Source organism: Heterodontus francisci, chromosome 2 (genome assembly GCF_036365525.1).
Source record: "Heterodontus francisci isolate sHetFra1 chromosome 2, sHetFra1.hap1, whole genome shotgun sequence".
Lineage (NCBI taxonomy): Eukaryota > Metazoa > Chordata > Chondrichthyes > Heterodontiformes > Heterodontidae > Heterodontus > Heterodontus francisci.
Genome location: NC_090372.1, coordinates 74,728,426 through 74,752,991, shown reverse-complemented (window position 1 = coordinate 74,752,991; position 24,566 = coordinate 74,728,426). Strand labels below are relative to the sequence as shown.

At 37.1% G+C, this 24,566-nt stretch overlaps 4 protein-coding genes across 4 annotated transcripts in view; all 4 read left to right on the top strand.

Moving 5' to 3' along the window:
- Positions 1-462: 462 nt before the first annotated feature.
- LOC137384750 (homeobox protein Hox-A3) overlaps positions 463-24,566 on the top strand; it is a 43,761-nt gene continuing 19,657 nt past the window's right edge. Inside the window, exons 1-2 of the mRNA XM_068059155.1 lie at positions 463-552; positions 11,338-11,446. The gene's annotated coding sequence lies outside the window, so the exon portion shown is untranslated. The remainder of the gene's footprint in view (positions 553-11,337; positions 11,447-24,566) is intronic.
- LOC137384761 (homeobox protein Hox-A6) lies at positions 464-7,927 on the top strand. The gene is made up of 3 exons (XM_068059183.1): positions 464-552; positions 5,254-5,881; positions 6,086-7,927. Exons 2-3 carry the CDS (start codon positions 5,452-5,454, stop codon positions 6,343-6,345), a joined length of 690 nt encoding a protein of 229 aa, XP_067915284.1. The 5' UTR covers positions 464-552; positions 5,254-5,451; the 3' UTR covers positions 6,346-7,927.
- Positions 8,323-10,346, top strand: LOC137384752 (homeobox protein Hox-A5). The gene is made up of 2 exons (XM_068059156.1): positions 8,323-8,899; positions 9,373-10,346. Exons 1-2 carry the CDS (start codon positions 8,323-8,325, stop codon positions 9,621-9,623), a joined length of 828 nt encoding a protein of 275 aa, XP_067915257.1. The 3' UTR covers positions 9,624-10,346.
- LOC137384756 (homeobox protein Hox-A4) lies at positions 21,381-23,200 on the top strand. Its single transcript, XM_068059168.1, has 2 exons — positions 21,381-21,813; positions 22,163-23,200. The coding sequence occupies exons 1-2, from the start codon at positions 21,396-21,398 to the stop codon at positions 22,486-22,488; spliced, it is 744 nt and encodes a 247-aa protein (XP_067915269.1). The 5' UTR covers positions 21,381-21,395; the 3' UTR covers positions 22,489-23,200.

Below are 24,566 nucleotides of genomic sequence, written 5' to 3'. Positions count from 1 at the left end.
CATAAATCCGTTGTTGTTTTATGAAAATTTACAACTTTGCAATAGAACTTTACGAGTTGTTCGGTTTTTCCATTGGCCGCTGAAAGTCATGTGGAGTGTAACCGTGAACATGAACTTTTTATAATTTCCCTTGCGACTATAGAGCTGCATTCTTGTGTAAGCGCGTGTTGGTTCGGATGTGAGAGCTTGCGGGCTTTTTCAACGCATATTTTGTTCTTTTTCCCCCTCTCAGCGCAGTGATTATTGCCTATGGAGCTTCAATGCATTCAAGCTTTCAGCACAAGTCTCATGGCTGGCAGCTACGAATTCCTCCACGGAAGGTGGAGCATTGGATTAAAAAGCGCCGGCTGTGATCCGCAGGGCAGTTTCCAGCAAGTCGTCACCAAATGCCGCTGGCGGAATGCGAGAGCCATTGGCCTGGGATGGAGCTGAACGGACAGCTGTCAAAGTAGCACGGGCTCTGCAAACACTGACACTGGGGCTCAGCAAATACGACACACGGTCTGTGCAGAGCCCGTGATAGACGGGCCGACAGATAGACTCAGCGACAAGGTAAGGCCCACTCGTCATTCTCAGCTTTGCAGCTCTGCAAAAATCAAAAATTGCCTTTTAAACAAGTTATTGTAAAATCTGCTCTTTAAAGATCTTTAATTTGTGAAAGTTGAATGATATGATGCAAAAAGTGACGACCACCTTTCGAATGTATTAACTCGAAATGTAGTATTTGTTGAGCACTTATTTAAAATAATTTGACAATTTTTAGAGGCATTTTTTATGTATTTGAATTTTTGAAATATAATTGTTTTCACAAGAGTGTGAATAATCCTTTTGACGTCGTACGTTCTGGTTGATTTGATCAACAACCGTCTTGTTCGTTCAACGTGTTTAGCATAAGGAACAAATGTAAAGAAGTAAAACACATCCCTTGATTAAGTTTTTAATTGTCATATAGCGGGAATCCTGAAGATATGTCTCGTTTTAACGCAAGATTTTGAAGATTTTATGGGGGTGAAAGAAAACACTTATTTCAGCTGCAATTAATCGCGTGGTTGCAGCGATAGCGACGACCGTCGTTCGCTGAAAAAGTGATTTATTTCTTTTGAATCGTCATTCTTACAACGCATAATTTTCGTTAAGATACTGCGTACTTTAAAAATATTTTTATTATTTTCGTGGCAAATGATCTGATAGCTATCAAATGCACGCCGTACATTCAAGGTTATATGCTAGCGTTTAACTGGGAGGCGTAATTGTGGTTTATTTCTGTGCTGATGTTGCTCAAGAGTGAGAAATGTTCAAAAACATCGTATTTCGGATGCGGACATGTAAATTTAACAGGTTTTTGCATAACACGGAGGTTGTCTTTCCGGCACTGAGACAATTAGTCCTGTCTGATTGAAAATGTGTGTATGTGTGCCCGTGGATATTGATGTTTGCTGTCCTTTTTGGACTCGTTGCTGCCACCGTGTGTTTGGAGTGTGGACAAACTTGAGTTACTGCTGCGCAGCGTCTCCAGATCATGTGTTGCTGATAAACTGGTTGACTTGCATTCTTAAATTAACCTTTGCTTTGTGGACTAGTCCAGTAATCAGCATTTTGCTTTCATAATACCTGGATGCACTGAACTCGATTAAAGTGACATTTAGAGCTTATTTACATGGAATTAATTGTTTAAATTTAAAATGATTGTAACCACGGGCTTTGAACTGCACTGAGAAACGAATGATAACCCCCACCACCCTTGTGAACTGTACGCTCGGTATGTCAGTAAGAACATACAAAGCCTTTGAGTTGAATATTTGTACATCTGCAATACTTCCCCACAATTAGTTATTGGATCCTGATTGATCGTTAGTAAATAGTTAATATTAAAGCAAAACTTAGAAGCTAAAATATGAGCGCATTTATGGTTAGAAGCAGCCAATTAAATTTAAAAGTCAGTTTGTGATTGTTGAGAAAAAAACTGAGAAATATTAAACCCGTTCACTATAAATCTACGAAGCCTCCTTAATTATATTCTTAAACTGTTATAATAACCCATATTCAAGACGCCACAAAGAGTTTTATTCGAGATTTTATTTACCGGTATAAGAGTAAAATAAACATGAATTCGAATTTAAGAGTTTGAATTAACCCTGAAGTTAAACATGTGTAACAAAGAAACAGTGTTGTCGATTAATCGAGAGTGTTATGAATAGGCCCGTTTTCTGGTGGTAAAGTACTGCACTTATTTTAATCTCTTAAAAATACAACTCTGACGAACTAGAGACTGCAATAACATTCGATCATTGGAAGCTGTTACAGTTACAACAAAGCAATTGGAAATTTATACTGCTTCCTTGCAAGAATTGTAGTTTAAAAAGCGACAACTTGTTAACGAGAGATGAGCGTTGCAATGATATAACGCGCCAGGTGGGTTGCCATCTTGAAACATGGCCTCGCAATTTACAATTTCAAAGAGGTTGTGTTGCTTTATTTCTGCAGAATGAGGTAAGTGGTTTAAATGCATGTTTAAATGCTGTTATTTTGTAGAATCTTTCTTCATCAGACTCCAAACTAGGCCCCAATTATATCTAATAGGTCAGGAGAAGTAGAAGTTATTTATGACTGGAATTACATCCGCAGTAACTAATTAGGCTGCATCAGTCCTGATTACCCCAGGAACAAATAAGACTTGGTCAGGAAATCCCCTCTTATTAACGACAAAATAAAATATAATTTACATACTTGTGGATTTTACAATAATCTGATTTTTTTTCAAAATGACTGACATTCTCTTACATCAACGATGCGAAAATTCATTACATTGAATTCCAGATTCAATCTGTTCACAATATATTATTTTATATTATCATTCGGAAGTTTTTGCTATCTGCAAGGAAATACAAATACGTCAACGGAAAGAATAAATCGCAATGACAGCATTTAACCTTTTGCACACCATTTCCTAATTAACTGCAAGCGAGCGTGGAAGAAAAATAAATTGGTACTGTATTTTCTGAAGGTGCCATGATAATTTTAAAAAATGAATTGTAAAATATATCAAAGTGTACACTAGTGATTAAAAAGTTCAAATTGTTCTGCGTTGTTTTCCGTCCAATAGATAAATATAGATCAAATTATTGTTTAATACACTCTATGGGTTCTTCAGTAGCCATTTACCCCACTCAGTGTGTTCACACTCTATATTGTCTTGTTTTTTTTTCAGTTTTCCTAAGACATGATGCAGCCGCAGTTGTGAAGTGGTTATTAGCCGTTTCACCTAATTGGAAAGTAATAGCTGTGCCCTTTTCATCTTTCAATATCACCTTTTACTCATCTGTTTTTCGGTCATATGCACCACACTAACTTGTGTGAAGATTCTCCGTTATAAGAGTGCAGTAATTGTGGGGGCTTCAAAATCAAATCTTCACGTTTGTGTAATGAATGTCACGAATAAACGAAAACTAAAAATATGTAAAGAAAATCATAAACAGAACAGATTCAACATTGATGAGGAAACTTCGAATTTATTAAAATGCTAGGTACAATTAGAAGAAAAAGCACAAATTACAAAACATGGTAAGAGGCTTTAGGGCAGAAACTGAGGAAAGCGGCAAGCGTCGGCCTTTCATTAAGAGGTATCGAACTGGCGTGTTCTTGCACATTTTCCTCCATAAATTGTGCTGCATTTATACTCACACTTCGAACAGATATAGCTTGTGATTTCGGCCGGCTTTTGTTTTTTTTTAGTCAGTCTATAATTAGGAAAGAGAGACAGGTATAAGCTTTCAGGACCGAAAATTAACCGACTCGTGGAATTGTAACAACTTGTCATCAATGAAGTGGCATCCATCCCAAGTAGACATTTTTAACAATCAAAATGCAAAGTTGCCCGACTACTAAACAACCGCGTTCATATTTCGCCTTAATTTGCAATTATAGCCCTATAATTGGTATGTTTCAAGTTCTATTATAGGTGCTATAACATTATTTACTACAGTGCTTAAACATTTCCCGACTTAAAATATATAAACATACTTATCATATATATGTATTGTTTACAGTAACCTAGATACTTCAGTATGTGATGTAACCATTGTTGACAGGAAAGGAAACCTAATGAGATGATGAGATCTTTAGAAAGGAGCCCTTGGCTTCCGTCCTTTCACTACGAGCTGATGCCGCGCTCAGGGCGCAGTAAATGCCCTGTTATTCCAAAACACAAATGTCTCCATCGAGATGTTCAAAAATGCCTAATTATTCCAAAAGAAACACTCCACTATTTTATGGTCGATAAAACCTTAACAGTAAGCAATTATGGAAAATCGAAGTTGGGATTTGGGGAGTATTAGCGAATTGCAATCGTATGCAATTAAGACAACATTCTGATGGAAGGGAGCCATATACAGGCTTATCAAGTATAAAATCCAGCCTTTGTGTGTTTGCAGATCGCTTGGCCGTTTGAATAAACCCCGTGAACGTTGGTTAAATACTTTTCTATATAAGTACTGTGGCGTTTGTATACTAAATGCACATGTATATGCCTGCATGCTTTAATGAAGAGCGCTGGTGCAATAACAATTACTCCCACACACAATTACTGTGAAATCTTTTAAAGCTGAGATATCGCGTTGCGCTTTTCTGTTGGGATTTTCTTTATAAGAATTTCAAAATTAAATCTATAAATCATCTCCCTGAATATATGCTCTTATCATCACCTTATTTATTTTTCTTTTACCAGTATGGATTTACTGAATGCAGAATTCAAGGACACTTGCTGTTGTGGGTCTCAGTACTTGTAGACGCTATTGTTCTTTACCGAGTTTAAAATGGACAGAGAAACATATTATAGAAAGACTGATGTCTGATGTTTCTCAACTAGTCTACACGAGCTAACAAAAGGAAGCTTGTGCCTGTAAAAAATGAAAAATTCAAATGGAAAGCTGAATTAGTACTCTATTCTTACAACTGTTATTTACCTATCTAATCTGTCCTGTGCGTCTACCTAGAACGCACATCTACAGAACTAATGATTTGTTGATTTATTTCTTATTACCCTCCATTTTCTATCATCTGTCTTCTAATCATTGTTGATCTGGCTATTGTTGGATGCGTAATGCACAGTCATATTTCCATATGAGAAGTTATATAATATATGCATGCATAACTATATCCTGTAACCTTATTGTATTCTTACTGGACCAATAATATTCTATCAGAACCACCTCTGTTATAGTTCAGAACTGATTTGGTTGTTTGTAACTTTGCTAGCTCAGTCGCCGGATCTCCAGGGAGTTTTTTGAACCAGAGTCAGTTTCTATTGGCCAGAGACTGATCAGCTGGTTATATTTGCTGCTGTCGCTTTGGCGCTCGGCCATCCTGAAACAAACCACCTCGATGACTACTAATAGCTAAACCACATTGTGTACTAATACATAACAAATCATATTACTACAGAGTGTGGAGCAAATGAGTTCGTATTTTGTGAACCCTACTTTCCCTGTTTCACTGCCCAGTGGCCAGGACTCCTTCCTCGGACAGATCCCACTCTATACAACGGGGTATGATGCTCTAAGGCACTTTCCAGCTTCCTATGGGGCAGCGACGCTCCAGGACAAGAGTTACTCGTCACCTTGTTATTATCAACAATCCAACTCAGTAATAGCTTGCAATCGTGCATCGTATGATTATGGAGCTTCTTGTTTTTATCCTGAAAAGGATCTAGCCAGTGTTTCGCCATCCGGTAGTGGAAAGCATAGAGCCCAGGATGACTTCTTCTCTTCAGACCAACATTACAAACCAGATTGTGCGCAAAACAAAATTTTAAGTGAAGAAGGAAACGACCGGAAGTACAGTACTCCAATTTATCCTTGGATGCAACGAATGAATTCAAGTTCTAGTGAGTATTTATAGAGGAAAATAATTTTAAAAACTTGAGATGCAGACACTTACTTCCAACTTTACGTAAAGAGTGCATGTATATGTTAATTATTACATTAAATGCAGCGCACATACTTGAATCGGAAAATTGAACAATATACTTCATTTGAAAATATTAGTTGTTTGTTTCAGTTTCCTTTACATTTTTGCTTCCACCATGCAGGTTCGGTATTTGGGCCACATGGGCGTCGAGGGCGACAGACCTATACACGATTCCAAACTCTTGAGCTGGAGAAAGAATTTCACTTTAACAGATATTTAACGAGACGCCGTCGGATAGAGATTGCCAACGCACTGTGCCTAACTGAACGTCAGATAAAGATCTGGTTTCAGAATAGGAGAATGAAATGGAAAAAGGAAAACAAACTTCTAAATACAACAGAATCCAACAGCGAAGAAGCAGAGGATAAAACAGGGGAGTAAGAGCGCGAATTCGAAAGAAGTTAGTCTGGGCCTTTCTGTTTGGTAGTGAGTTATTATGTGCTCATTCTGCTAAACAGTGCAGAGAAAATATTCGTATTTCTGTTTGTTTTCGTTCCCCCTCTCTTTGAGCTTCTGTCAATGTTTAAGTGGTAGAGCAAGTGTTCAAATAACTCTGCATTCCATGGGATACTATAATTATACGGTATTTAGGATTAATTGTTTTATAAATGTGAAGTGTGAATGTTTCTGCTTCTATAGTCGTTACTATGTGATGATTTACTCCACAAACGTATTCTGATTGTTTCAATGGATAGTTTTCTTCGTAGATATAATTTGACAGTCTCCAAATAATGAACATTTGCTGTTGTTAACTATTGTATTGTATATGTCAATATTTTATCTCAATCTTCCTTTTTGTTTTTGTTTTTGTGTAATTAAGAGGACGCAGTGTTCAATCAGCTTGTGCCATGCTTTCTCTACTTTTGCTTTTGACCTGACATTCGTAGGACAAATAAAGCCAGCCTAGAAGCTATCGCTCATAAATTGAAATTATGCGAATAAGACTTTGTTAAATATATATTAAATATATACAGTAATATATATATAAATAAGCTGTCCAATTTCTAAGAGTTTAGCCTTCAATTAAAGCTGCCGAAAACTTTTTGTATTAAATAAGCTGTGAAAGGAAACTTAGCACTGTGAAATTGATCGGTAGATGTCCTTGTTTCAGAGAGAGAAAAAAGACAGTATACGTGGTAGGAATGACTATTTAATTTCTGGGTCCATTAAATACGGCAATTTTCACTAAATGCACAACTAAAGACATAGCTGAACCCGCGGCTAAATTATGAAACAATCTTCAAAATGTTTATTCTAACAAACCTAGAAACAGTATCGGACACAAAGCTCTTGTTTTGATTAAGTGAATGACTATTTGTAAAGTGGACTCTCTTTTGTTAGATACTGTTAGCCTTTCTTCCTAATCGAACTAACACAAAACTGTTGGTAAAGAAATTGTCTCCATGTAAATTTAGGCACAAGGCGACGTTTATTTACCAGCGGAAAAGGGGTTCTAGTTTAGCATGAACGATTTAAACGCATTTTCAATATACGTGACATGATTTTTAAGAAAGCTGAGAGTGGTTTGATAGTTTAGGTTTGCGATGCGCTCGAAATTTCCACAAATGCGCGAATAAAACTCCAATACTATGACCGATACGGACAAAACAGAATTTTAAAAAGCGTAGCGTATGAAAAAAATGGCACTTTGGTGCTGGACAATACCATTTCCCCCTGAACTAATCAGCGATGACAGCCAAGGCGTATGAAAAACACTAAACGCATAACAACTAAAATTAAATTTGATTTTAAAAAAGAAAATCAAAACAGATCAGTTACAAGAAAACCTCAAGCCCAATTTGTAACACTGTCAGCGATAGCCACATAAAAAAAATCTGTGCTTGGGGATTGAACAAATATACCGTTGTCTGGCGTGGATCTGCTTTTTGAAAGATGTCCTCCACATTGGTTTATGTGATTTATTCTACGAAATGTAACGGTTACGTTTGAAATGTGTGGTAGCCTTAATTCGACCCGAGGCCGATTGCCCCGTTCATCAGAACCACAGGATCCATAGCCTCAGTCTCCAGAGGGTGGCGCGCAAGGACAACCCAAAGCTACTACAGGGAGCCGTCGGCGCGCCCCCGTGCGCGTGCCCCACGTTCTTCCTTCCACGCAACTTTCCAATTTGTATCACAGTGCACGGATTTACCTCTAGAGGTCATCAGCGAGAATTTACGACTGGACAACAAAAGCACGTGATTCCAAGTCGTACCCCATATTTGGGCGCCTACGTAGGAGGGAACGAAGTACATGTCCCAGTCATTTCCATAATTCATCATAAATTGTGCAGGGTGCTAGACGCACAAGCGACCAAGAGCCACAAATCAAGTAAAAATAAATAAATAAAAAAATCAAATGAGCTCTTACTTTGTAAACTCATTCTGCGGTCGCTACCCAAATGGCCCGGACTACCAGTTACATAATTATGGAGATCATAGCTCGGTGAGCGAGCAATACAGGGATTCTGCAACGATGCATTCCAGCAGGTACGGCTACGGCTACAATGGGATGGATCTCAGCATTAGTCGTCCAGCATCTAACCACTTTAATGCCAGTGAAAGATCTCGAAGCTACTCTGCAGCAGCAGCAACAACAGCAGCAGCAGCAGGACCAGAAGCAGGAGCAGACACCAGGTACAACCAACCTGCCACATCCTCTCCTTCACCTGACCCTCTGCCCTGCTCCGCCGTGGTCAGTCCGTCTGCTGGCGACAACCACCACGGAATCAAAAACTCCATAGCAAGCCCAACTACCTCCTCAAATTCCAGCAGCAGCAGCAGTCACATCAGTAGAGATGGGGTTGGCACGTCGCCTGGTACTGAGGATGACACCCCGGCAAGCAGCGACCCTCCAAGTTCACAGAACGGGCAAAGCACAGCACAACAGCAGCCTCAGATTTACCCCTGGATGCGAAAACTGCACATAAGTCACGGTAAAATCCCTCCTCTCTTATCTTTGCATTAATGGAGCCCTAAATTACTCTGGATGTTGCAAATCAAAACGCTAAATATACACTCTAATGCTCCTTAATATCTCTGTAAGCGTCATCATTTTTAAAAGTTGTTATTATATTTGGAACCATTTGGGTGGTGGGGTATGTATTAATAAGGTGTCTAGTTTCCTATCAGAAATGCAAGAGTAAATAAGAATTGATAGATTGAAAAAGGTGTGGTTTATTATGGGTCAGCTTTGCCCAAATGCATACTTCAACATTTAGTTCTAGTTAAGTTTCTAAAGTCATTTTGTTATTAGGGATTAGGAAGAGCGCAGAGGTTAGCGTAGATATGCATGGGCTAGCTTTCGGTCTTCTGCTTTCAGTTCGTCTTGATGTATTTATTAATGTATTTCATATTCGACAATGTACGGATAGCACTAAACAAAGGATTCGTTTTTTGTGGGTTACAGACAGTATGGGAGGACCAGAAGGTAAAAGAGCCAGGACGGCTTACACCCGATACCAGACCCTGGAGCTGGAAAAAGAATTCCACTTCAATAGATACCTGACCCGAAGACGACGGATAGAAATTGCACATGCTCTTTGCCTCACAGAGAGACAGATTAAGATCTGGTTTCAAAATAGGAGAATGAAATGGAAAAAAGATAACAAGTTAAAAAGCATGAGCATGGCCGCTGCAGGAGGCGGATATCGTCCATGATCAATAGAAGTACTGGGCAGTAGCTGACCAATTAGCATAATGTCAATACAGTACTGACTTCCAAAACTCTTTTCCTGTGTTACTTCTATGAAGAAAATCATTTCCATGTTGCCGTATTCCAATCTTTGAATCGTTAGTCTGTTTCTGGTCGTACTGTTGCCTGTTCAAGTAATCTGCTTACAGTATGTTGTCTAGGAGTAACAACAATGTTGTAGGAGTAGGATAGCCTTGTGAATTATAGCTGTTTAACTTATTTATATTAATACAAGCGGTGTTACTTGAAGTAACTGTATAAAATCGTCCAGTAAAAATGTAATTATGTGTTGCACTCTGCAAACAAGTATATGTACGTGTTAGTGTTGCTAAATGTCAAAATAGCTCCAAGCTTGCAATACGTATTTAATTTCAGGCCATTGTCTTCTGTAATTGATATCGTAGTGTTAAAATCACTGAAATGCTACCTATTCTGTGTTATTAGTGAGCAGTGAATTTTGTGAAGGATATTTATGACTTTGAACTGTATGTCTATGCTGTGCCTTTGTATGACTTTGCACGAACTCCAATAAGTGGCTCTTAGCGCAGCGTCAATGTATGTTTTTTGTGACAAAGGATAAATATAAAGCCTAAAAGACTGGCAGTTTAAGAAATTCGTGATGAGCTTTTGTATTTGTTTTTAAAACTGACTGGAAGTTAAAATAAAGTTTCTATAGTAACTTTCCTGGACTTTAGCCTCACAGATAAGAATTTCTGTTGCGTCTGTTGTCTTGTGAATTCAATTGTTTCGAATACTTCCGTTTATTATAGATTCAGTCCAAAACTCTCACGAAAAGCAATAAGTTTGTCCTAATCTGTAAGACTTTGCATCACTCCTCCAGATGGAAATCTTGCGTTTACGACAGGCAATCAAGTTGCGCAAACTTATAAAGTCGCACGTTCAACAAACAGAATTTCTAAATTTTGGTTATTGCAAATGTTGGAATTCAATAAGAATTAGTACATACAGTATTTAAACGTGGTTCTCTATTGTAATTTGGCATATTTACGCAATTCGAAGTAAATGTGTTCGCCTCTTGTAGTGCTATTCCATGCGCCCTGTCTTTTGCGCACTTCGACACAGTTTGCTAAACTTCGCATTTCCTGCTAAAATCCAATTTCTTTGTTGCTGCTGCTTTTCTTGCACTTGCACTAACTCCCTTTATAAACATGGTTTCTCGAAAACTCTATAGTCTTGGTCTGAGGAAAAAGTGAACCCTGAAGCACTTCAACCACTTTGTTCCGCAGGTAGGCGTTAGTCACGTTCGACCAAAGTGTAGCGCAAATGTTTCTCAACAGGTATTTTTCACTTTATAGAGTTAACTTTACTTACCGCGTGAAGGCAGCACAGAAAGTTCGCCTCTTAGTTCCTGACAGCAAGGGGGATCAGCACTTTTAACCCTTCTGCTTAGTGAGTGCTTGTCCTTTAAAGTTATAATCAATAAACTTTTATACACCTCAGTTCCGGCTTTATGACATTTGGGTGCCAAATGAATAGGGTTTTGTCTATGAATTAGATCGTAAAATCATCCATAGCACAGACTGATAGCCTCACTGGCTATAAAAAATCACGTGGTGTCATTAAAGTAAGTTTTATGGTTTTGGGGAGTTGACAACCAACAGTATATTCTACATAACATATAATCTCACTGACGCTGGACTTCATTTGGTTCCTTTGCAGATTGCGTGTGCAGACAGGGCACTCAAATGGCTAATTTTCATCTACAGAGGATTATCCACAGCTCCACAACTCCAGTGTACTGGAAAGTTGCGTTTTCTTGCAAGCCAAGGTAAATTTTGTTGAAATATTAATTACTTTTCACGAGGAAATTTGGCCCAGTAAAATGGGCCTTAAACAGCACCCAGAGTGCACTGAGGCAGAAATATGTCTGAGTAAATTACTGACTGGTTCCTTTCTGTGTTGGTATCGAGATTCTATTTTATACGTCAGGTAAAATTTGAATGGGCAAGATTAGAAAAGAAATAACTTTTAGAGAGACGAGTGGGTTCCAATGTTAAACATTTTATGTGTTGCACGTTTTTCGAAGATATTCAATGAATTTTCATTGCCCACTATCTTATTATGTGGGGCTGATCATTCTTATTCCTTTTCACGTTTCTTTTCCTGCAAGCTCTATTGTTTAATTTTATTTGTTTATTTGTGTTTTGCTTGAGGTGTGAGTTATGCTTCTTGTCTCCAGTTGGTTCACTTATAAAGTATATATTTTCAGATGTCTTAATTAGCATGTATTTTGGGAAGTTGCAGGGCAACTTTAATGCTTATTGTGTACCGTTAGCAACTTGCTCTTGGCGCTCAGTGTTACAACATAACTTCTGTCGTCACACACGAGCTGATTAAGGTACCATACAATGTATTACATGCATTCTTTCACGCATCCAAACAATCCCCTCCTTATTTTAAATTAAAACTTTTATGGCGACAATCAGCATTCTCTTGAGGAATAAAAGTACACGTGTTATAAATGAATATGTTAACGCAGAAGAACATAAAAATCCGAATTCAAAAAGCTTGGAATGAGGTATATGTGCGATAGAAACACTCTTGAAAGTTTAAAAAATCCTTTGAAATACAGCCAGCGGAAGAGTTACTACAACTTTAAATCTGACTGTTGTAACACCAACGTTGCTTTTGGTGAATTGCAGGTTTCCCACAGTTGGGACTGACGAACCATAAACTTTATGGCCGGCTTTTCATTCTTTGAAGCTTCCGCTAGTCTAGTGTGTATATGGAGACGTGCATGTATAATTTACGGCTTGAAAATATAGTGTTTCGAAACAACAAATGCAAATTTTAATAAATGTGGAAGATGCTCCTTAGTTTATTTGCGTATTCAATTTTTCTCTATATGGACAAATCCAACCTATGACATAGACAGTGGAGATAACATGTTTAGAAGGGATAATAGGGTAGAAAGCAATTACCCTGCAGAACTTCCACTCAAAACATTCCACTGCAATTAGGCCCATTTTACGATGTGCTATAAAGACCCAACAGTAAATAAAGGAAATCAGCCCCAATATCAGGACAGCAGTTCCGGATCGGCCATGTCAATCGCGTCAATCTGCTGTGATTTCCTTTGTATCAGTTTACATTTAAATATGACAGTTTAATATATCATCTGTCCAAATCACTTAAATACCTTTTATAACAAGACAAAATAATCTTTAGTTTCACTCAGTGCTAGAGTGGCATTCAGGCTAACATTATATTTCAGTTAAAAGATTTGCAATTGATTTACTTGTAATTGTTTTCCTAAACATTATTGATAATACATTATTTCGTTTCAACTTGCACAAAGGTTTGTACTTTTAATGTATTTATTTTCTCATTGAAGTCTCTAAAACTTTTCAGTTTATAACTCCAAAGTGGGGATGGGGGTGGGTGCGGGTGGGGGTGGAGGTGGGTGAACGTGGTGCTAGCGAGAGACACAATGTATATTCAAAGGATTAAACGTGTAAATGTTTATCTAAACTGCGTAATCGTATACGTATACACAGTGTAGCTATTCTGTGGGAACCGATGAAAAGATAAAGTATGATTTCTTTTCTAGAAGTACTGAATCCCTGACTTCTCTTTCATCAAGGAAGCAGCTATGCATTCCCCAAACGTAGAAATTGTCTTGTTTCTGCATTTAGTAAACATTTAGTAAGTAAGCTGTGCGTGTGTGGGTGGGAGGTGGGGGTGGGAGTTCAATTCTTTTGAAGAGAACTGTGCAGAATTATCTTTCAGAAGATATTTTTCTATGGTTGGGACTGCCACCTAACGTGGATAAACTGATGCAATTTTTGACGAAAGGTTTTTTATGGGGTGCATTTTGCAAATGCTTCCTCAAGAAGCCTCTTCACGAAAGAAAGACATGATCTGTTGTGTAAAGCTTGTCCGTTCCATAGGTCAAGCATAAATTATCAATATATTCTTCAATTTCTGTCATAACAGAGGGTTTAATATAAAATTGCAGTGATTCAGTTTCCCCTCAAAAATCTCTCCTACCAATTATAAATCTGATTGGCCAGTCTAAATGTATATGCAAGGTCTTTTCTCTTTCTTAAATTAAGCTACTGGCAAAGTTTTGGTTGAGGTACTTAATCTAGAGCAATCACATATCATATCTGTACCTACCCTTTAACATGCCACCTCATTAATCAGTGTTTAAAATTTTAAAAAACAGCTACTGTACCGGTTTGCCAACAATTCTCTGAAGTGTATCTTGGAAAAATACAAGTATAAACCAAATAAAAAATTGTGAGTAGTGAAATAAAGATGTGGTCGCCATAAAATCTGGAATGCGACGTGCTTACGTTTTGTCTGTGTTAAGGGCATAGAAAGGGCAACACATTTTTTCAATTGCAACCAATGCTGGTTTGTCTTTTTGACACAATAGAATTTTCACTGAGCTTTGCAAAGGAGCTTCTTCAACAAACCCACAGCAGTAATGTTAGTTTAAGACAATTTCCTAGTTGTAAACCTGAGCAGCTGCATACTACATGAAAATGTGATGAATCTTCTTGGGCCCCCTTTCAGCGAATTTAGGGGGTCCCGCAGCATTGCGGTTTTCTATTTCTGAGCAAAATAACAGATAATTGATTTGTCGTTCATTAGTGCGGTAAAATAACTAAAAGGAGGACGCACTAATGCTGCTTCATTTGTATATGAACACATGTTACAGTTCAATCACTACAAGGGAAATAGAAATGCATGTGTAGCAATATCGTTATGCATATGACAATCTAATATATCATTTTCATATTACCTAATAATCAAGCTGGATATATATTTTACACACTGGTTTTGTGCTTCAATTATATTTACTGTATCTGACTTTTAGCGATCTAGTCAGCTATCATGGAGCTTCTTATGGAATTCTCTGCATTCTAAACATTGCTCTGAAGGCTTTTAACAGCAAGTAATATAACAGAAAGTAATATACTTGTATGGGTTTCAAGGATTCTGTCATATTTACATTTATTTCTTACATTTGTTTTACATAATATCCTTTGGTCCTCACCATTTACGAAATGAATTGATCTTCAGCAGGCAAACATTACAAAATTATTACTAGATTGTCTGCTATGAATTTCTCAACACTGAAGTTTTAACTGCATCATGACCTTGCACAAATAGAGGACTCCTTAAGTCTTCTGGGAATGTATTCATTAAGAACTGCTGTATTTACTTGAATGCAAGATACTGCAATGCACAGAAGAATTGTGTTGCTATCATTCTATCAAATTATAGTTGGACTGGGGAGAAAAAACACATGAACCCACTAAATAAATCTATTTCTGTTTATTTTGTTATCAGAGACAGATCGTTTCCTAAAAACAAAACAAAAGGAATTACCAGCAGCACAGTACTTCTCTGAATAACATATTATTACATAACAGTAATCATAACAATATGAATTGCGTATTTATGTATTTGCAATAGTCAACATCATAGTTCTCTTGAGGAAGGAATGGACACGTTGGAACTAACCTTTTAAAGAAACTGCACGTAGAAGCAATACATAAAAGCAAATTTAAAAACAAATATTTTCTCCGTCTTCATTTTTTTGTTATTGCTTCATCTAATAATTGAAGTTGCGATAGCTGCTAATTAATATTGTACATTTTTTCTAAGAGGAGTGGCATTAAATATTCTGTCTTTGGCACAATAATAAAACAAAATAGGCACCACCCTTCCCATTTGTGCCAAAATATACAACTTGTATGGTGGGTTATTTTGTTATTCTCAGGCTTTTCGTGCTTAAACCTAAGAGGGAATGTGTTCTGGAAAGAGATTACAAGAAAATGCATCTGCACACTCTGCGACTCACCAGCAGAGCTCGCTTTAGACCAAGTTCACAGTCATATTGTATTAGCATGGACTGGGAGCTCACGCATCCATTGTTCTATCAGTGCAACAGAAAAGGACGGAAATATTAAAATGGACTCATAAGCTTAATGCGTTTTTTTGGTTTGCTATACTATTTATAATTGCATCGGCTGGCAGTTGCAGTAAAAACTTACCCACTAATGCATATCCAACTAAATAAAAGAGCACTTGAATAAACAGCTTGCAGACAGTTGAGGTTCATGCCATTTTTGAGATTAAAGACAAGTTTCACTCAGGGGAGGGTGGGGGGACGGTAACGGGGTGGGGGTGGACGAGAAGGGGGATGGGGACGGTGACTTCAGCATTCCCAGACCTGAAATTAGCAGTACATCATGAAAATAGTGAACGAAAGGGGATATTATTTCAGTCCTCAGTAATGCTTTGAAAAAAGGCTCCCTGTACGGTGGTTGGTAGGGCGGTACAACTGTAGGTCAAAAAGTTGAGGGTCAAAAGTTTACGTTTTGCACGACTTGTAATCATCTGCTCAGACAGAGTTTGATGTCAATGTTATAGCGCGATCTTGACTATCAGCACAAAAGATAAAATAGCTTTGAGTTACTCGTGTATCATACTATGGACTCCAGGTGAACCCGAGCGACTGAACGACCTCAATTACTGACGAAAGGAAAGAAAAAAAATATTCTTTTCATGATCGAGACACGTTGTATTTCATCTTGAAAAATCGGCCACGGTAATTTTTCTATCTGCTGCGTATAGGCAGCAGGTAAACTTTCAGAAACTGTACAGAAAATTAAGGGACTTTTCTCACAAAAAGAAATCGAATTGTTTTACTTAAGGCGAACGCCTTATTTGTGTCGAATGTCGCTTTTTAGAGATTAGAATGTAGCAGCAGCCCGTCTGCGGAATTACACCAAACAGCAATGTGACTCCGCATCATTTAGACTTGCATTCACAGACATTTCCCCACATTCTGAATTTGTTTTAAACATGTAGAATCTCCGGTGCTAATTTAGAATTAATGAACATTTCAAAAGTATATATGTTTGAATTGAGATCCAGTTTAAATCATCTAATTTGGAATATATAGAGCCGATTTTGTATTTCTTTCAGTTCCGTTTAAATGGTTCAAGAATAGTCTCAGATTCACAGCGATAGTGTCTAGCATTTGAAAAGAAAGTTCCTTATTTAAAATGCAGAAATAACATTTATTAAGGTCCCCAAACACTTATTCATATTAATAATTATCCGACTGCGCCTTTCCCTCTTATTTTCTCACTGCCAAAATACATTTCAACAATGGTATAAAAATCCGTCAGCATAACACCCACGATAACTTTACTCCTAATGTAAATAAAGTGTTACAATTGAATATTAACTGTGCCTCCTGATGTTTAAAGAAAACGACTGAAACCCATGCGACAAGGTTTATGAGATTTTAGCGTGCAGAACAAGGGCAAATCTTATTTGTGGCACTGAACCCCTCACAGATTATTGCAACCAGGATGTAACAGTTGATAGCAAATGCAATAATTTTGCTGCACCTTTTCCATTTAATTGCAATCAAGATAGAAGGCAAATGCACTTTACTAAAAGATGCTACAAGAAAGTGTAAAACCATATGAGCTCACCTAGTTTGAATGTTATATCACTTTATTCGCTATATTAGGCAAATTGCGAGTTACAAGATACAAAATCTCATATCTATTTCGTAGGGCAATGCTATTGTTCTTCTGCTCTGTCGAACTGGAGAATATGTGCCTTCAAAAACATAATAATTAGCACACCGGTAATGGATCAATAAATAAAAAAACATAACTTGCAGAGACAAACGAAAATAATGTTTATTACCAGCTCTTCAAAATATACATCATATACTAAAAGTTAACAAAAGACCAATCCTTTAATATCTTATGCTGCATTAATGCATTATTCAATAGGTGAAGAAGCCATCTTTATTCGGAGCCCATGTAACATTTTCCAAAATATCGCTTTCCACTTGAAATGTACAATATTGCTTTAATATACAGACTTTAGCATCTATGTATGCATGGACAGATAGGGAGCCTGACAGAGAGAGAGACTGACAGAGAAATAGACGGACGGGTAGAAAGGTCGTGGGTTTAGATGAAAGAGGTGTACTGCATTTTATATAGAACCGAAGATAAGAAGAAAGAGGAAAATGAGTTCATTATACATAATCTGACTTTTCTTTTTTCTTAAGAAAAATGGGTATCCTGTTTCAAACGAATAATTTCGTTTTGCTAATTTGACACTTGTTACCAGAATAGTTTGTAAGACATTAAAACGTATTCCTAAGCGGTAACACTATTGATTAATGTCGCTAGACTGATGAAATTAAACAAATATAGATGCTGTCACGGTTTTAAAACTGAAAATTGAATATTAAAATATATTTGCTTTAAAATAAAATTATTTTATAATTCGATTTTCAAAAATCCGCAGCCTGTGTAAGTTTGGAAACCTAGAGCACACGGTTGAAGGCACCAATTAGTAGAATTTGAAATGAAATGCAGATGTATTGGTAAAACAAGGCATCCCTTTGTGTAACTTTTTTGCAAGTTAAATTAATTTCAAATTCCAAAAACAAATTGTCTAATCACAGAAGCCGTTAAATATTATTCAGTATGTTTCCACTTTAATTGCTTTCTGCGAATCGTCAAACAAAACATTACAAATCTATTGATTTTTACTAGTAAACGTGAGCATTTATTTACAAACATTTAAAGACGGTTACCGAGTGGGCTATTGAATCACTCAGGACTGCATAGAACCCACGCATTTTGCCTAGTTTCTCCCCTCCACAAAGGTAATGACCTGGGCAAAACACCCTGGTATTTGAAAGAGCACTATAGGCCTTTTAGAAATGGCTAAGTCCAAGGCCGAGGTGAAATTCAGGTCACCGCGTCTAACAAATATGAAAATGTCGCCTCACGAATGGCACGCCTTGTTACTTAACAAAGACTGTCAATGTATAAGATTAATAAGAAACAAAACGCACACGGTGTCACTTTTCGGTCACTTCCAAACTTAGGTTAGCGTATCCCTTACGAAATCTCATTTCATTGAATAAAATCTTTTGTTTTGCTTCCCATGTTGAAGTCCAATAAACGCACAGTTGTGCAGCTCTGTGGGATGTGGTGCAGGCCTGCTCGAAGATGTATCTTCGAAATATGCCATTTTATTTGTTTTATTTTGTTTGTAAGTCGGACACCGGCTGTTTTAACCATATGTCCCAGATAGAATTGGAAAACAATCACATTTTCATCATGGTACAATCTATCTGATAAATCCTAAGCAGTGCTGACGGATTCAGACGGTAAATGAAGAAATTATGACACTCTTTATCATCTAAACTACTGATTTGCTGTTCGAAGGAGAATGTAAACTGGTAAAGTCTAATTTCTGATTTATCAAACCGCGAAATAAATGTTCCCTAAGTGCTTCATAACTTGGGTAATCTTTTATGTAAAACCGATTTCATAATCTCGACACTTTCTAAAGTATAAATTTGATATCAGCTCTTAAAACATACACGTTTTGGAAATGTCGTAAAAAGCGCTATCTTTGCCCTTCGCTTTAAAATGGCTGTAAATCTACCCTTGCAGTAAAAATGTCAAATGTAAAAGCAGGCGAGGTATCACTTGGGGGTCCTGGCTCCATCTCTGTTTATTATGAAAAAAAACTGCAGAGGCGAATGACCTGCATTTGCTCGTCCCCAGTAATGCCTTATGTTTATGCAATAAAGAACCTTTATTTTTCTACAAAGCGCTCAAATACACACATTGCCCCAGCTAATTACTCGACTGCGTTATTTACAGGCAAGTTACGTGGTCAGAGCAAAACGATGCACACCATGCCTGTCAAAGGAAAGAAAACAACAAATCTTTGGAAAGTTGAATTTTATGGGAGTTTTATTTTACGAAAATAGAGTTTTTAGTAAAATCATTTGGACCCGTTTACATTATAAGACTGTTTGTAACCTTTTAAACTATATGTTATGAATTATCTAAATATAAACATTTACACAAGATGTTCTTGGTGAATAAAATAAAATCGTACAAAATATTAAGGCTATTTCCATGCAGATCTTTCCAACATTGCCCCCTTCCATAGTGAGTAGTGGAAATAAACATCTGTTAATTACACCGAAAGTCAATTGATTTTGCTGCTAGATATTTAGTTGAAAGCATTCTAATGGACGATTATACTGAGCAGCAAAACAGGGTAGGTTGGTAAATGTACCCTACAAACGATGTGTTGTAATGGTTGAAGAGGGTTCATTCTAATGAAATGTTAGCTTGTGTGTCCCGATGCACTATATCGTCCAAACATTAAAACAGGGTTTTATGATCCGTCCTTGATTGACAAGAACTCATGTTGAGAATCGATTATATTTCAGGGAAGAAGGCATATTGCATATGACTACTTTGAAGAAATAACGTGCAGTGCACCTAAATTGTCATTTTTCTATTTGGCCAATTTCACATTGCGTGCCGGTTGGGGTAGATATTAATTCAAACACAAAACATGATGTAGTTTTAATCACGTTAACTAATATGACAAGCTAATTAGCTTGCAAATTTTAACGCCAGGTTATTTTTGCCTCCTGAAAAAGAAAGCAAACATTAGAATGCGTTATCAATTATTGCTGGCGTGTTTTGTGTTTCTGAAACGGTTGCATTTATTGACATAACAATCGTGTGAATATGGTAGAATCACCTGAAATATAGTTGATGCATTCAGCATTTAGCTATGCAGGGTGGTTGAAATGAGCAGTTTTGGTTGAAAATTCAAATATACAATACAAAACGTGTGTTAAATGCCTTAGAATAGACTTCCATTCAAATTAATCGTTTTACTGAATAGTTGTGTTTTGTGCATTTTTTAAATAGATAATAGATCAGTATCTACTTTTATTGGGTATCTCGGCTAATAAAATGTTCGTTTCTATCATTTTATTTTATGTAGATCAATTAAAGCAGATCTTTTTAAAAATCGAGCAGGAGAACATTTCATTAGACAAACCACACTACAATCGAACAATTAAATGATGGTAAATTTTAAACCAAACTTATTCCGCCAAGACTCTGAATTGATTACATAACGTTTGTGTAATATATATGCAGCAAATGGACAAAATCCTCTCATGTTGCCTTAGTTATTTAACACCTCGGCATATACTTTGAATTTGTATTAACTTCTGCAAAGAGATATTCGGTCTTATCTAAGACTTGAAAATGTTTGTGTTTTATTAAAGTAAACCAAGTATTTTCGCAATTTTATGGAAATTCTTCTTGTAAGCGATGAATCTTAGAATGCCTTTGACAGCATCTTCACACTAGAAAGGACAAGCGAGTGCGTTGAACTCTCGTAATTATGTTCCCAAGTGTCTTAATTTTCCCCCGAGAAAGCACTGAAACATGATGTTTTGCAGGGAAGCATTTTCAGAGGAGTAAACTATTTCAGACAGTAGCAGATCTCTATTTAATGCTATCTTGTGATGTTTTCGCCGGCAACACACATTTGCAAATATTTGCATTCGATAAAACATCATAACATCATTACCCATTTTAGATGATTTTAAAATTAGTGTTGTCCTGATTGTTCCAATTTTTTCTTTCTATGCGACAACATAATTTCAGGGGAAACGAGATTTTGAGTGATAATATGGAATTTTTGACTGGACTCCATGCATTCATCATTGGTGTATTTCCTTATCCGGGACCCACAACCACTCACCCCATTGGCTGCTTACATCACATGAACAGCTAACTTTATACACTTGACAGCAAGTAGGAGGGTTTTATGGAACAGAAAAACGACAACGCGAGAAAAATTAGTATTTTGCACTTCAGAAATTAATGACCATGAGTTCGTTTTTGATAAACTCCAACTACGTTGAGCCAAAATTTCCACCTTGTGAGGAATATTCTCAAAATAACTACATACCAAGCCAATCTCCTGAATACTACGAGCGGCCGCGGGACCCTGGATTCCATCATGAGGCACTATACCCACAATCAAACTACCCAGAGCCGACCTACAGCTTCAACAATGTCCAAGGCACTGGCAACCAAGACATGTCGCAAAGGGGTCATGTGCAGTCGCAGGCTAGCCTCCAAAATCACATACCGAGACAGAATCAGCTTTGTGAAGTGGTCCCAGTAGCCACACCAGCTTTGTGTAGCCAGAATGCGAAAAATCCCACTGCCCAGAAAGGTACTCTCAGCAAAGAGCCCATAGTTTACCCGTGGATGAAGAAAATTCACGTTACCACCGGTAAGTAACTAAAGCTAACTGAAACAATTAAAATTCAATTGAAATCGGATGTGCGGAACCCTTTCTGTAACTAGCCCTTTCATGAGATTTACGATCACCTAACTGTTAGGTCGGTAATTACAGCGCCCATAAATTTCATTGCCCTGGATCTTGCTCCTGGCCATGTGTCTTTGATGCTTTTCTAACCTAAATACCCAGAGCCATTTTATTGCAGTAGATTGTTCTCCGTTGTCAGAACACTTTGAAAAAACTCTTGTCTTTTAGAACCTTCATTCACGTGCATCTAATCCCATTGTCAGATTCGTGGCTGTATCTGTATTTATGTTTGGTTACTTTTTGTTTTGCTCAGTGAACCCAAATTACACTGGAGGAGAGCCCAAACGGTCTCGAACTGCTTACACGAGACAACAAGTCTTAGAGCTGGAGAAGGAGTTCCATTTTAACCGTTACTTAACCAGGCGTCGACGCATTGAGATTGCACACACTCTTTGCCTGTCTGAACGCCAGGTGAAGATCTGGTTTCAGAACAGAAGGATGAAATGGAAGAAAGATCATAAACTGCCTAACACTAAGATGCGTTCTGCTAGCTCATCATCTTCTACAAGCCAGCAAACACAAGTATCCTCCCAGGGCCCACAGCCAGATGGTTCAGCACCAAATTCATCAAGCCTATAGCTGTTTCGACTCTCCAACCCCTCTCCCACAACATAGTTTGGACCAAAATATGTTTGCCACATAACTGACTTGAATGTGGAGGGATTTCTTGCAGTGAGAATTTTTTTTCAAGGGTAGATGCTGTTAACCCCAAAAGAGACAAGCATTTCTATTGTGTTCACCCATTCTCTGCAGACTTTCAAAGTGTTTTCTGTTTGATTGGGTACATTCTGCATCCTTCATTACCTCCACATGAACCGATACTAGGTTCTGTCAAAGTGGCTTCTTCCATGATATTCAAAGCAACAAGAGAAAAGGACTGTGAATAATAGATATTGTGAGGAAATGTAAGCATCATAATCTCAACTAGTGTAGTCTGTTGGAATATTTGTGAGAATTTAAGAATTAATCTGTTTTAGAAAATGAGAAAGGCAGCAATATGTGTGGATGTTGAAAATGGTTTTAGAGCAAATAAACTGTCCAGATGCTACATATATAGGAAATAAATTATGTCGCCAGCGTTATTTATGGTGTTTTTATTTCAAACCTGTATCCTCTATATAGTTGTGTTACTGATATCAGTATAACAAATGTGCAAGGATCTTATCCAGAGATTTCAAACGAGTCGTTATATATTTAACAATTTTGGTACAGTCCAAACTGTGACGAAACCGTACAAATCATTGGTAAGATTTGTGTATTTTTCTGTGAATATTTCAGTGTGCTATGTGCAGTGCCAAATGTTGCTCAAACGAAAGACATAAATTACAGTGTAAAAATAAAGCCCCGGGCTTTAAATAAAATATTAATTCATGGACTATCTCAATTCTTATGTGTACAATTTACTTCCAGTCAGGATTTCGCGAACACACAGAAAATTACTTTTCCGACTCCAAAACGTGGCTATGGATTTAACTGATTTGTTTTGACTATATTTTTGTTCATATTCTTATTTTCAAAATGAAACCATTTTTAAAAAGCCCCACTGCAAAATATTTCGTGTGGTTCTGAAGAATAACTGAGCGAAAGAGGATAAATTACTGCGTGGATCTACAATTGATCTTTCTACAGCCTTTCCACATCAAGTTCTACGTCACCAAGTCGTAAATAATGCAGTAAAATGTGAGGGGATCAAATAATAAAGCATCTATAAAGGTGGCGAACACGGCCTTTTACAGCCCTAGACGCTCTATGTCTGATCCTGATGCAGTGTAATCATGTGGGATTATTTTTAATTTGACTTTGCATCCTGTTGTGCTTTCTTATGCATTACAGAATTTAATGTGGCAATGACACTTTAAATATAAAAATACAATCATTGTTTATTTTGTTGCTTGTAATATATGGCCAATAAAATAGAAACAGCAGGACTAAATATTCGAATATACACTATGACTCCATTTTGTTAATCTTGGGGAAAGGGGCGCTAAACAATTAAATAAGAGTTACTTCACTGAACATAAAATTGTAGCTAGTGACTTCTAGCATTGGGACGATGATAATTCTTATATGGTCAATGCTGTTGATTGCTTGAAGACAGCACAAATATCAGTGTTCCTGAAAAAGTAGTGTACATCGGAGGTTTCTTTGCACAACAAAAAATGCACTTCGACAAAAACATATTATCGATTTTGCTACATCTCTATGTCCATTTAAAACTCACAGCAGCAATTTCGTTCGTGGCATTTCTTTTGCTCTTCAAATAGAATAGATAGTAAATACAAACAATATCAAAACACAGAATGCACCACGTTAGCGATGAGGAAATATACTTACACTATTTAAATACGTTGGATACATTTCCTCCTAAAACTTGCTAAAAACTGAAATACTCTGCAATTATGCAAAATTTCTCACAAATAATTTAGTCAGAACTTTCGATAGGGACTATAACAAAATAGAATCATTTCCCACATTTCAGCTCCTTTAGAGAGAAATATAAATTTTGCTGCGAGCTGTACAAATATTTTGTTTTTACAGATGGCAAACAAAAACTGCTAGCATTATCAAGGATAGATGTTCTGAAACGTGTTTTGTATAATAGTTATAAGACGACTGCAAAAGTATATAGAAAGACAAAGAATAGTACGATGAGAAAA